Here is a 12765-nt window from a genome sequence, read left to right on the forward strand (position 1 = left end):
CCCCCCCCCCCCCGCTGGTGCTCAGGAGGGAGCCATCACCTCCATCGCTTCAGACCCAGCCCGAGGTCACAGCTCAGGTCTACTGCGGGGCAGTCCATGATTTTATGCCACTTTGTTAAAAGGAAAAGCTGAGCAAATGTCCAGAACAATCAAGGGCATGCACCTGCACCCACGTGGCTGGCTTCCCTGCACCCAGCAGACTCCGCACTGGGACCTGGGGCGGGGGGTGGACCCGCCTGGGGGCCAGCAGCTGGGCCTCCCGGGCCCCTCCACCCTGCCCTCCCGCGCCTGGCAGTTTAGCTCACTCTATGCCGTTCTTGCTTCCAGTCCTTTGAGAAGTATTTGCTGAGTTTCTGCTCCAAATCCATGAAGACATGCTCGCTGTCTACGGAGAGAAGCAGGGCCTGGAGCAGAGCGTGCTGGGAGGGGCCCATGCGCGACCAGTCACACGTGGTGGCCTCCTCGTGGTGGCAGGCTGAAGGAGCGTGTCTCCTGACATCCAGGCTTTACCGGGTGGTTTTCCAAAGTGAGGAATCTTTAGATACTGAAACCTAGACACTGACGTCGCGATGGCACTGGAGCTGGTCCTTGCCGGGAGTGTGACCATCCGGAAGGGTCTTCCTCCCAACAGCCCCTCTCCCAGCTGCAGACCGAGTCCTTCGAAACTGGAAAGGCCTGTAAACCTGGGACTAAGCTCCCCAACTTCAAGTCAACAACCACATTAACGTGGTCACGCTGGGAATGGTCATGGGGGACACTTCTTTCCAAATTCTACGCTCTGTGTTTTTGGATTATTACGACCACGTGTTTCCTTTGTAAGCTGGAGAAAAAAGATTATCCTAGAGAGGAGCGTGGGGCGGGCCGGCCTCCCTCCGTTACTGTCAGGCTCAGCTCCAGAACCGGTGACTCTCAGGGCCTCGACTGTGCCACCTGCAGGCCCCTCTCTGAGGACAGCAGGACAGCCTGACCCCTCCCAGCTCCACGAGGCAGCCTTCGAGGGTATAGACAGGGCGGTGCCGCGGGGCCCGCCACACCACTCAGCAGCCCCCGCCTCAGGAGGGGTGAGCCTGCCGTGTGCAGGCTCTGGGCTTGGGACCCTGAGCCAAACCCCGCATCCTCACGTCCTCAACACCTCGACTGTTATCTCTGCTCACTTTGCAGAGGAGGAAACTGGGCCTTGCAGACGCTCGGAAACACGCCAGTCACACGGCTAATAAAACCCTGGTAGGGGTCCTAGGGTAACCCCCTCCCCACCGCCAGGCCAAGGACCCTTGAAGCCCGGGGTCAGCAAAGGAGGGCCCTGGGCCAAGCAGAGCACAGCCAGGCTCCTCTGCTACATAACGTCTGTAGCCACTTTTGTGCCCCAAAGCCAGAGACACTCACTATCTGGCCCTGTACAGGAAGTGTGCCCACCTCTGCTCTGAGCAAGCATTGCTTTTCATTTATCTAGACCATCCTCTGTGGCCGGGAGGCTCCCCCAGGGTGGTCGGAGCCCACAGGCTTAGCCATCGCGTGCCGTCTGACCTTGGCGGCACCGTTAAAGGATCGGGGTTTTGTCTAAGGAGCCCACATGTGGGAACAGGAGTGAAAAGCCAAGCCTGCCTTGCAAGGGCTGCAAGCGCCCTTTTTCGCATGTGATTATCTAAATCACCTTCCTGCTCCTTCCAAGCTGCCCCCGCAAGTTCACGATAAAGAATAGAAAGAAACAAACCACCTTCAGCTTAAGTTCAAGCTCTAGAAGAAAAGTCCCGACAGCGTCGCTAACCTAGACGACAAAGGCGCTAGAAATGCATCGAATGTGTTGTTTCTCAAAGTCGCCCACTAGCTCCCCAGCTGCAGCCCACCCGCTGGACGTGGGCTTCCAGCACTGCCCACCTGAACCCACGGGCCAATCTCGCACCACTAGAAGTAGGGCCCAGACGTGGCGTCCGGTGACGGGCACGCCCAGGGCCAGCCCTGCGGTACGTGTGATGCTGTCCCACCCAGAAGGCTGAGTAGAGTGACTGGTCGGTCCAGCCAACTTCCGGGACAGGGAAGTGTAGGGTGAGAGCCAATTTAGGTGATGTTGGGAGGAAACGGGATCCTAGAGTGTGGGGCTGCCAGTGGGACAGTGGACGCACTGGCCTCAACGAGCCACTGGCATGAAAATGGGGAGGGGTGTCAGGAGCCGCATGTGTCCCCAGATTCTTATGTTGGAGCCCAAACCCCCAGGGCCTCACAACGTGACTGTATTTAGAGCTGGGCCTTCTAAGAAGTGATTAAGTTAAAATGAGGTCATTAAGGTGGATCCTGATCCGGCGGGACTGGGGTCCACATAACAAGAGGAGCTCAGACACAGATCTGCACAGAGGGACGGCCACGTGAGTTCAACGGGAGAAGACGGCCAAGTACACGCCGAGGAGAGAGGCCCCAGGAGGAACGGCCCCACTGACCCTGGGATCTCAGACCTCTAGCCTCCAGACTGCGAGAAAGCAGGTTTCTGTCGTTTATGCCGCCTGGTCTGAGGCCTCTGCTACCTGAGGCCGAGCAGGCTGCACAGAGGCTGGTTCTGATCCTAAGAGGTTTAGGGACCAGGTGACAAAACATGACGCGGGGACGCTATTTGGGTCCTTATTCTTACAAAACAGCTATAAAAAGACATTTCCGAAACAACTAGGAAATTTAAATATCAAGCGAATATTAAATAATATCAAGAGGGGCTTCCCTGGTGGCACAGCGGTTGAGAGCCCGCCTGCCGATGCGGGGGACACGGGTTCGTGCCCCGGTCTGGGAGGATCCCACATGCCGCGGAGCGGCTGGGCCCGTGGGCCATGTCCGCTGAGCCTGCGCGTCCGGAGCCTGTGCGCCGCGATGGGAGAGGCCACAGCAGTGAGAGCCCCGCGTACCGCAAAAAAAAATAAATAAAATAATAATAATAATAAAATAATATCAAGAAATTGTTAATTCTGTTGGGTGTACAAATGGCATTGTGGCTATTTAAGAAAATATTCTCTTTCAAGAGATATATAAAGAGTATTTAGGGATGGAATATCATGAAGACTGGGATTTATTTTAAATAATCAGCAAAACATTCAGGGTTCAATGGAGCAGGTTTGGCAAAAGGTTGGCAATTGCTGCATGCTGCTTTCTCTACTTTCATGGATGTCTGAAAATTCTCAAAATACTTTTTCCATAAAATGAGCATTGTGTCTCTCCTCTCTCCTGCAGGGCTACCTGCAGGACGGGGGGCTGGTTGCGCGTCCCTCTGTCCTGGGCAGAGGGGCACTGGGGTGGGCCTGTGAACCCCACTGGCCCCCCTGCTTCTTCCTCTGAGACCTCCTTGCTCCGGTGGCCAGCCTGCCACCCCTCCCCCGACGTCCCTCTATTCTTTTACTGCCGGTGGCTGGGCTTCAGGTCCATCCTCACTCAGCGTCTGGAGCCCCCAACGTGCCCACCCACTGAGTCTGAGCCCACCTGCACGTCCCACACCCAGACCCCAGTGGGGCCTCGGAGGGTCAGGTGGTGGCAGCACTGCACCTCAAGCCCTGGCGGGGGGACCCAAGGGCTGGCGGCTGTCCTGGACCAGAGTGGCACACGCCCTCAGCTAAGCCACCTCCAGATGCTCCAGAGGCCCAGGCTCCCAAGTGACAAAGCTCAGGAGGAGGAGGGTACCATTGAACCCAACCACCGCGTCCTGGGGGTAGGGTCCCCCGCAGAGCCTGCGACCCCCATCCCCCCAGGGCTCCGGGTCTCAACAAGTCCCCGCATGAAGTCACCACGTGTGTGCGTGCCCTCTCTCTGCTTTACCGCCCGCGTGTGCCCGGTCCTACGCCACGAGGCCTGTGCCGCGAAGTGAGCGGGTCCCGCCACCTATCCCAGCCCCCTGCTCAGCCTCCACTGGGCCCGCCAGGACCCTCTCTGGAACGATGGGGACTTCATTTCCATGAAGCGAGAAACTTCTAGAACAAGATGACAGACTTGTTGAGGAATGGGCACTGGCAACCCTCTCTTCCCCCAAACAAACCAAGCTTCTTAGAAACGCTCGCGTCCTGATTGGTTGTCTGCGAGGGCCAGGCACAAGGCGGCGGCGGCCAACGGCTAAGACGGCGATTCTGGACGGAAGTGTAAACTGGGGCAAAGCTACCCATTAACTGAGTTTTCCCTGCAAACCGGGAAAAGTCCACTAATATTAAAATTTAACCCAAAGGGGCTACTCCAGGACGTGAACCCCATGCTGGGTGCCGGGCCCCCTGCCTACAGCGCCATCTTACCGATGTCCCCGATTCTGTCCGGGGCCCGGAAGTGGGGAGCGATTTCCTGACAGACAGGAGAAAAGGCGGTTGTCCTGAGCTCTACCACCTCCCCCGGGCCAGCCTGGGGGTCCCACAGGGGACACCCCAAGTCCACGCCAGGGGGCGCACTTCCAGGTCTAAGGGCAGGAATTCCCATGTGGACCTTGACCTGTGACCCCACCTCATCCTCCTCCTCCCTGCTTGGTCCACGCCCGCGCCGCCCCCCGAGCCCCTAGGCACTCGGCCACCAGAAGTCCCAGGGCTCGGCTCTCAGCCACGCTGAGACGAAATTACAAGCTCCAAAGAGAGCCTGGCGGGGACAGGCGATGCACCAGTGACAAGCCCGGAGCCTCCACCGCTGTGCTCGGGGCCCGGAGAGGTCAGGCGGCCCAAGCACGGAATCTTCTCTGCGGCTGGGGCCGAGGGAGCCCACGTGGGACGGAGGCCTGGGTCATCGCGCGGGGGCCACCGTGGGATTATTTCCCTCGGAGAAATGCTCACGAGTCTGCAGGACATGCTGCACGGACAGCCGAGGGAGAGGCCGGGTCCTCAGAGCCCATGCCCCCAAGGGGGCTGCCCATCTCGCTTGGCCCCCACCTGGACGCCTGCCTGGGGTACACAGGCTGGGGGATCCAGGCGGAGGGTCAAGCTCCCCTGCTCTTCCCTGTGCTCGCCCACTCAGCCCGGGGGCCTGGAGGGAGCCTGGGACGGGGGAACAAGGCGGCCGCCCCACCTTGTCTGCCAGCACTGACCCTCCTCACACCAGGGGTCTACGGAGGCTCCATCTGACCCACGGCTCTGAACTGGGCCCTGCACACGAGCAGGGCCCAGGGCTTCCAGAAAGCAAGCTTCCAGCCTGCTCACCTTTTCTCTCCAGAGGAGGGGAGTGTACAAGTGTATATGTGTGTGTGTGCATGTGTGCACCCATGTGAGAGCACGTAAATACGTGTGAGTGTGTGCCTATAAGTGTGAATAAGTATGTGAGGGTATGAGTGTGCCAGCACGTGTGTATGTAAGTGCACACGTGTGAATGTGTTAAGTATGTAAATATGTGAGACAGTGTGCATGAGTGTGGTTATGTGTGTTTGTGTACTTTGTGTGCACGTGAATACTTGAACATGTATGTGTGTGCCTGAGTGTGCATGTGTGTGAATGTGTAAGTATGTAAATATCTGCATGTGTGAACATGAGTGCACGCGCCTGTGCTCCGGTGCAGCGAGGGGGAATCGCCCAGACACCCTGGTGCCCTTGGAACACGTGGGCACCAGGCAGCAGCAGGCAGAGGCCTGGGGTCTCCTTCAGACTCAGCCCCAAGCACCCGCCCTCCCTGCCCTGAGAGGGGCCCGGGGGGCCCAGGGTCGTCGGGCAACGCTTGCTTACTTCTTATCACACTGAGGCCAAAGAAGTGGGCTTCTCTGATGCCGGCCAGGTCGCACACCTGCTGAAAGAGCTCGTGCCCGGCGGCCTGCACCTGCGATAGAGATGGGAGGTGCTCAGGGCGCCGAGCAGGGCGACCCCAGGAAGAGGAGGGAGTCCAGAGGAGGGTCCACTGAGCTGGGCTGGTGGGCAGGGGGTCTGGCTCAGCGGGCTTCCCGCTCAGCAGGGTCAGGGCTTGGGGTCCCTGGTCACTCTCCAGGCTGACGGCTAGAAGCCCCCCCAACACAGCAGGCCGCCTGTGAGAGGGTGGGACCCTCACGAGGGCGGGGGCGGCGTGCCCATCCCCAGGACAGGAGGCTGCTCCCTCCAAGGGCTGCTCCCTCCAAGGCTCCGTGCCCCCAGGAACCCCACTGGGCTCTCTCCTCACCCTAAGCCAGCATTGCTAGGCGACTCCTGAAAGCGGGCCTGGCGTCTGGGCACCCCTGAAAGGGGCGTGTGCTGCAAGGGAGGCCCATGTCTCTCCACGCCCCACTTCTGCCACAGCAGCCGTCCTGCCCCACAGGGACCTCCTGCTGGGCTTCAGGGCCCAGGCCGAGCCCCAGTGCCATCACCTCCCCGCCCCTCCCCGCTCCCACGCAGCCCCAGTGCTGGGTGTGCGTCCACGCCTGCACAAGTGAGGTCTCTCTTCCGTCGGTGTGGGTACACGGAAGGGCGGGCTCTCGCCCTCAACACAACTATTAGCCGGTTGGCTTTCCATTACCCACAAATGCTTCATTACACCTAACAAGTTAACAACATCTTTATATCAGCCACATCCCACACGTTCAAATTTCCGGTGGTCTCACAAATGTCAGCGTTTTCATGCTTTGTTGATTTGAATCCAGACTCAAGGAAGGCCCCATCCTGGGACCTTTCCCAGGCCGTTGATTTGTTGGGCACACAGGGTCCTTTATCCCGTGGCCGACACATCTCCCTGGTGGGTCTGGTCCTCTGTCCTCTGTGCTCCCTGGGCTGGTGATTGGTCCCCACAGACCTACGTTGCCGTCTGGGGCCCGTGTCCATGTGTGTGAGGCCGGCTGGTGGAGGCTCGGGTTCACCGAATGGAGACCCATTTACCGGGGGCAGCTGAGGGGCTGGAGTGCGACGGCCCGGGTAGCCTGAGGACGCTGGTTGCAGGCTTCCCGGGGCCGGGTGGAGCTCCTGTGACTCGGGGAGTCCCACTTCTTAGTGGTCAGTGCCCGGGAGGCCGGCCTTGTCATCGTCCATCTGATCTGGTGAGGGGCAATCCCTCCGCCCACGATGATGGTGACGCATATTCGCAGCAAGGCTTTTCCCAGCCCATGGCTTCCTAATGCTTGGTGTGAAGACGCACGCGGTACAGTTAAATACGGGGTCCTCCCTCGCTGCTAGCCCAGTGCACACACCCTGGAAGTAACTTGCCTCCGCTGGCTCCAAGGGCCAGGAGGGCGAGACCACAGGCACTGGAGGCTGGGTCCGTGGGCCCCATCACAGCCAAGATCCACGTCTCCATCTAGAGGGTTCAGCTCTGCTCTGGCTGCACAGTCCTTCAGGAAGACCTTCCCGTGAATTTCACCGAGGAACCAGGCTCACATAGGGCAGGGCCAATGCCCCAGGACCTCCCCTCCCCCCCACGCCCCAGGTCCCCTTGCTGCACCCGCCCAATGGAGAGCACCCATGGCATAAGGCACCTCTAAGGACACAGCGAACCCCCGGAAAGCCCATCGATCAGCTCCAGCCTCTCATCACTGGATGGGGACACCGAGGCTTGGGGGCCTTGACTTCAGTACAGAAGTGTGTCCCTGAGCAGAGGAGAAATTCCCAGGACTCAGGCAACACATTCCCGGGAGCCATGGGGCATCTCAGACCCCTTCCGCCCCCTCCCAAAGGCAGCCCCAAACCAGCCCCGCAGGGACCAGCTCTCTTCTCTAGACCCCTCCCACTCCAAGTGCTGCGTTTTCATAAACCACAGTTATCCTTCAATGAGGTTACCCCCCTTCCCCAGGGGCAGGCCAGCTTTCTAGGTGCTTTCCATTGTCTCTCAACTCAACTAAGACAGGCAGACAAGGTGAGAGTAGGAAGGAAAGACAGACACAGAGATTCCATCTTCCTCTGATTGGGCCCTAGACAGCCCGAGTGCCTGCGATGGCTGAACACGAGATAGACACTTCCACGTGGACGTTAGCTTCCCGAGTTCTCCGTCCCCCTCGCACCCTGCACCCTATGTTCCCAGAAAGGAGATGCAGAAACAGGAACTTATTTCTCACAGTCAGCAACGCCCATCAGTAACACACCCTTCACGGGCCAAATGGGAGGGCTGACCCCTCCCCTGCGCGCCGCCAACACGGGGACTGGGGCTCCAGAGCAACTGCCCCCCGCCGCCCTGGCTCTGCTCCCCTGCGGGCAGAGCACTACACCTGCAGCGAGAAGCAGACGGGCTCTGGAACCAGGCGACCTGGGCTGCAGCCCCAACTCGGCACCAAGTGCTCGCCAACCCTGGGCCTCAGTTTCCCATCTGTGAGATCAGACCAACGGGGGGCAGGGCCCCGGCTGCGCGTGGAGAGGGCTAAGGGACGGGGCAGAGCTGGACACGCGGGGGCACCGGTTAGCGCAGGAGGGGCTGCTCCGGGCCGGGATGGGGAAGAGAGGCCTCAACCTCAGCTCAGACACGCCTGGAAGGGCCACTGCAACTGAGCTCCAGAGACCGCCTGGCACCGGAGGACTCAGGCCACTTCATTTTCTCTCGGGCAACTGGAATGAGCTGGAAAGACGTCAAAATCCCAGCTGGAAGTGACCTGGCCCTGCACTGACCCACTAGATGCCCCGTGTCCCGAGGTCCAGAGCTGGGGCGCAGGCAGCCCGCGGTGCAGGCTCTGAGCTGCCGCGGGGCACAGCAGCGGGCCCACAGCACGGCCGGCTTGTCCGGTGTGTCCCCGCGGGTGTTTGTGCTCAGGCCAGGCCCCACGCACCCCTACAGCTGCTGTACAGAGATGGGGGCTCCCCTCCCCGGCTCACTGTACCCCCGTTCCCCGGGAGGTCCCATTGGGGAGGGTCTCTGCGGGGCCGGGAGTCCCTGTGCGGGGCCAGCGCGCAGCCCCTCTCTCGTGCTGGGCGCTCCTTCACAGGGAGGGTGGGGCAGGCGGGGCCGGGCCTGCGGGGCACCCAGTGCTGGCTGACACAGGTCGCCCTGAAGACATCTGCGTGGCAGCCGCTGTCCCTGGGGTGGCCGGGGGCCTGGGGAAGGAGGTAAAGGCGAGCTTCGTCCCCAGGGGTCCTCACAGACGAAGTGGCATTCACGCCACCTCGGTGATGAGGCTTCTTAGCTAATGGCTCTGGCTTCAAACAGCTGCATTGTCTGGTGGGAGTTTGCAGGAGTCACATGCTTCCTAAAGAGAGCCTCCATCCTGTACCTGCGCCTGGGTGTCATGCTGCGTGTGGAGTGAATCCTGGACGCCTAAGCCACAATTCACATCTCCCCTGAAAGGACAACCTGAGTCACGTGGCCATCAGGTAGAGGCCAAGCAGGGTCTCTCACGGACACTGTCGAGCGAACCCCTGCTCTGCTGTCCCCCAGCCCAGCGCTTAGGGGCTGCCTTTCCCAGGGAAGGCAGGAGCCACCTTCTTGGGAGGACAGACCCGCGGCCTCGCCCCTCCAGGCAGGACCTCACGGTCACCTGCAGACAAGGTGTGGGCGGCCTGACTCCCATCTGCCAGGTCTGAATCTGGTTCCCTCAGCAGCTTTAGTGTTTATTCCAGGCCGAGGACGCAGCTGCCCTCAGATCCACCCCCGCCCGGGTCACGGGAAGAGGCTCCAGAAGGGATGGGCCCCTTGGAACAAAATCAGCCCACGCAGGCGCCGGACGCTGCGGACTGTGTCTGGCCTGGGCCACCGCTGGGGGCTACAGACCGAGAGGGACACACACGGTGTAAAGGTGGCCAGAGCCAGCGTCCGTTTCTCTAAGCTGGGGGGCAGTGGTGTGATTAGAACACAGTGTGGTCCCAGGGGGCAGGCCCGCCGGCACACTGGCCCCATGTGGTCCTCACGGCCACCCCTCACACATGGCCTGGCTTACCCCATGGCCCCTGCTGTCCCCTGCTGTCGCCCACCCGGCCCTCCCCCGCGCTCACCCCCACGGCCACCCCTCACGCATGGCCTGGCTCACCCCATGGCCCCTGCTGTTCCCTGCTGTCGCCCACCCGGCCCTCTCCCAAGCTCACCCCCATGGCCACCCCTCACGCATGGCCTGGCTCACCCCGTGGCCCCTGCTGTCCCCAGCTGTCGCCCACCTGGCCTTCCTCCGCGCTCACCCCCACGGCCAGCCGCAGCCGTTCCCGCGTGGGGAGTAGCACCAGGACGTCCCTGCGCTCCGAGGGCATCTCGCCGTCCCAGGGCCACTTCCGCCAGCTGCACATGGGGTCTCAGGACCAGGAGCCCTCCATCCGCCCTGCGGGAGAGAGCTCGTCAGGGGTGCGGCACCGGAGGCACAGGACCGCATGTCACCACGCATGGGCCGTCTTCCACCGGCCGGACACAGGTGCGGCCCTGCGCCCCCAGACTCACCCAGCTCCGGGCTCCCTGGGGACAGGAACCTTGCTGAGCTCCTGGCTGGGAAACTGCCCGCAGTGGAGCCAGGCCAAGGTCCAGGGTCATAAATAGCCGGCTACGTGCAGGTTGATTGGAATGCAAATAAACAACGCGCCAGGCTGGCACCGCCCGGCTGCAGCTAAGCCAACTCCCCCATGTACCACCTTCTCCTTTTCAGGGACCGAGAGTAGGGCCACCCGAGGCCCGTGGCACAGACCCCAGACCCAGGGCTGCCGTGGCGGGCACTGGAGGAGCTGGAGGGGCGCTGTGAGCACTAAGCACGCCCGGGTCCCCACTGCAGCCCCTGCTGCTCGTGTCTGGAAATGAATCCTGAGGTAGCAGACACTGGTCCCAAAACAAGGTCTCCCTGAAGGCCCGCTCTGAGCCCTTCGGGCCGAGGTCACAGCCTCCTGCTGGGCCCTGAGCCGGTGAACTGCTGAGCTCGTGAGCTCTGACCCACGGGGAAGAGCAGTGCTAAAGGGCAGGGCCCCTGTAGCCCCCTGAATGCGATTTCTGCTCCCACAGGCTGGCTGGCACCCCCGTGTTTCCGTTATGGGGTGAGCCTGGAAGGGTCCCGAGCTGTCCCTCTTTGAGAGGGACTCCAAGAGGCTTTTATTTGACAAACACAGGAAGCTCCTCGAGGGGCAGCTGGGCAGGTCCTAAGGAATTCGTTTCCCGCTATCCCTACGTCTGGCCCTATGGGGCTGGAAGGTGGGGAACACAATGGAGAGAAGGAAACGTCTTGCCGGCTCTATCTGCCTGTGATTCCCGCCCAGCTGTACGGGTCACACGTGAATCTGAAGAGGCTGCCACCCTATCTTTTTCTCTCCAGGGTGAATGCAAAATTATTCTCTTCTGAGATGCGTGTGTCCTTTTTACCGGCAATTTAATGATTTTTAAAATGGCCAAAGAGCCTGAAAACAGATGCTGTATCCCGTGATCCCCTGCACGTGCACCCTGGTTGCTCGATTCACTGGCCGAGATGTCCTGTGACCCACTGACGACAGGTCCCTGGCGCTCCTGCTATAAGGAGCCAACAGGGAGGACGTGAGGTGACCGGGCAGCTGCACAACGCGTGGGCACACACATACATACACACACCACACACACACACACACACACACACACACACAGAGGAACCCCGAGGTGGTGGACAGAGGGACACGGAAGTGGGGCTTCTCCCGAGGAAGGTGTCAGGGACAGATGTCAGCCCCTGCTGGGCATTCAATGATCCACAGCTGAGATGCTCTGCCCCAGGTGTGCTCCTCTGACCAGCACTGGGTGACAGTGCCTCACTTGCCTGTTTGGTGCTGGCCGTGTCGTAGGTGACAGTTGGCAAACACCACCAGTGATGAAAAGGAAAAGAAAGGCTGCTTCTTGTTGATAAATGTTCCACCTTGCATCATGTATCAGGTATCAGGGCAGTGGGTGCACTTCCAGGAGAGGCTGCAGAGGGTCTGCACCAGGTGCCCCGGGGCCCCCTCCCACCAGCCAGGGACCCCTGTCCTCTGGCTTCTCAGGAAGGTGGGAGTGAGATAAACACACTTCAAACACTCGTGTCTTCAGCAAACACCCTTCTCAATGGTGAAAAACTGAAAGCATTTCCTTTAAGATCAGGAGCAAGACAAGGTTGTCCACTCTCACCACTCTTATTCAACATAGTTTTGGAAGTCCTACCCATGGCAATCGGAAAAGAAAAATAAATAAAAGGAATACAAATTGGAAAAAAAGAAGTAAAACTGTCACTGTTTGCAGATGACATGATACTATACATAGAAAGTCCTAAAGATGCCACCAGAAAACTACTAGAGCTAATCAATGTATTTGGTAAAGTTGCAGGATACAAAATTAATGCACAGAAATCTCTTGCATTCCTATACACTAACAATGAAAGATCAGAAAGAGAAATTAAGGAAACACTCCCAGTCACCACTGCAACAAAAAGAATATAATATCTAGGAATAAACCTACCTAAGGAAGTAAAAGACCTATACTCAGAAAACTATAAGATGCTGATGAAAGAAATCAAAGATGACACAAACAGATGGAGAGATATAACATGTTCTTGGATTGGAAGAATCAATACTGTGAAAATGACTGTACTACCCAAAGCAATCTACAGATTCAATGCAATCCCTATCAAATTACCAATGGCATGTTTTACAGAACTAGAACAAAAAAATCTTAAAATTTGTATGGAGACACAAAAGACCCTGAAGAGCCAAAGCAATCTTGAGGGGAAAAAAACGGAGCTGGAGGAATCAGGCTCCCTGACTTCAGACTATACTACAAAGCTACAGTAATCAAGACAGTATGGTACTGGCACAAAAACAGAAATATAGATCAGTGGAACAGGATAGAAAGCCGAGGCATAAACCCACACACCTATGGTCAACTAATCTATGACAAAGGAGTCAAGGATATACAATGGAGAAAAGACAGTCTCTTCAGTAAGTGGTGCTGGGAAAACTGGACAGCTACATGTAAAAGAATGACATTAGAACACTCCCTAAC

At 59.0% G+C, this 12765-nt stretch overlaps 1 protein-coding gene across 1 annotated transcript in view; it reads right to left on the reverse strand.

The window, feature by feature from the left end:
* Positions 1-10043, reverse strand: part of FRMD1 (FERM domain containing 1) — a 14716-nt gene extending 4673 nt beyond the window's left edge. The window contains exons 1-3 of the mRNA XM_007445937.1: positions 9975-10043; positions 5652-5742; positions 306-385 (exon numbers count right to left, since the gene is read on the reverse strand). Coding sequence (XP_007445999.1) covers positions 306-385; positions 5652-5742; positions 9975-10043 — 240 coding nt within the window. The remainder of the gene's footprint in view (positions 1-305; positions 386-5651; positions 5743-9974) is intronic.
* Positions 10044-12765: the final 2722 nt, after the last annotated feature.

The sequence above is a fragment of the Lipotes vexillifer genome, unplaced genomic scaffold (genome assembly GCF_000442215.2).
Source record: "Lipotes vexillifer unplaced genomic scaffold, Lipotes_vexillifer_v1.1 scaffold459, whole genome shotgun sequence".
Taxonomy (NCBI): domain Eukaryota; kingdom Metazoa; phylum Chordata; class Mammalia; order Artiodactyla; family Lipotidae; genus Lipotes; species Lipotes vexillifer.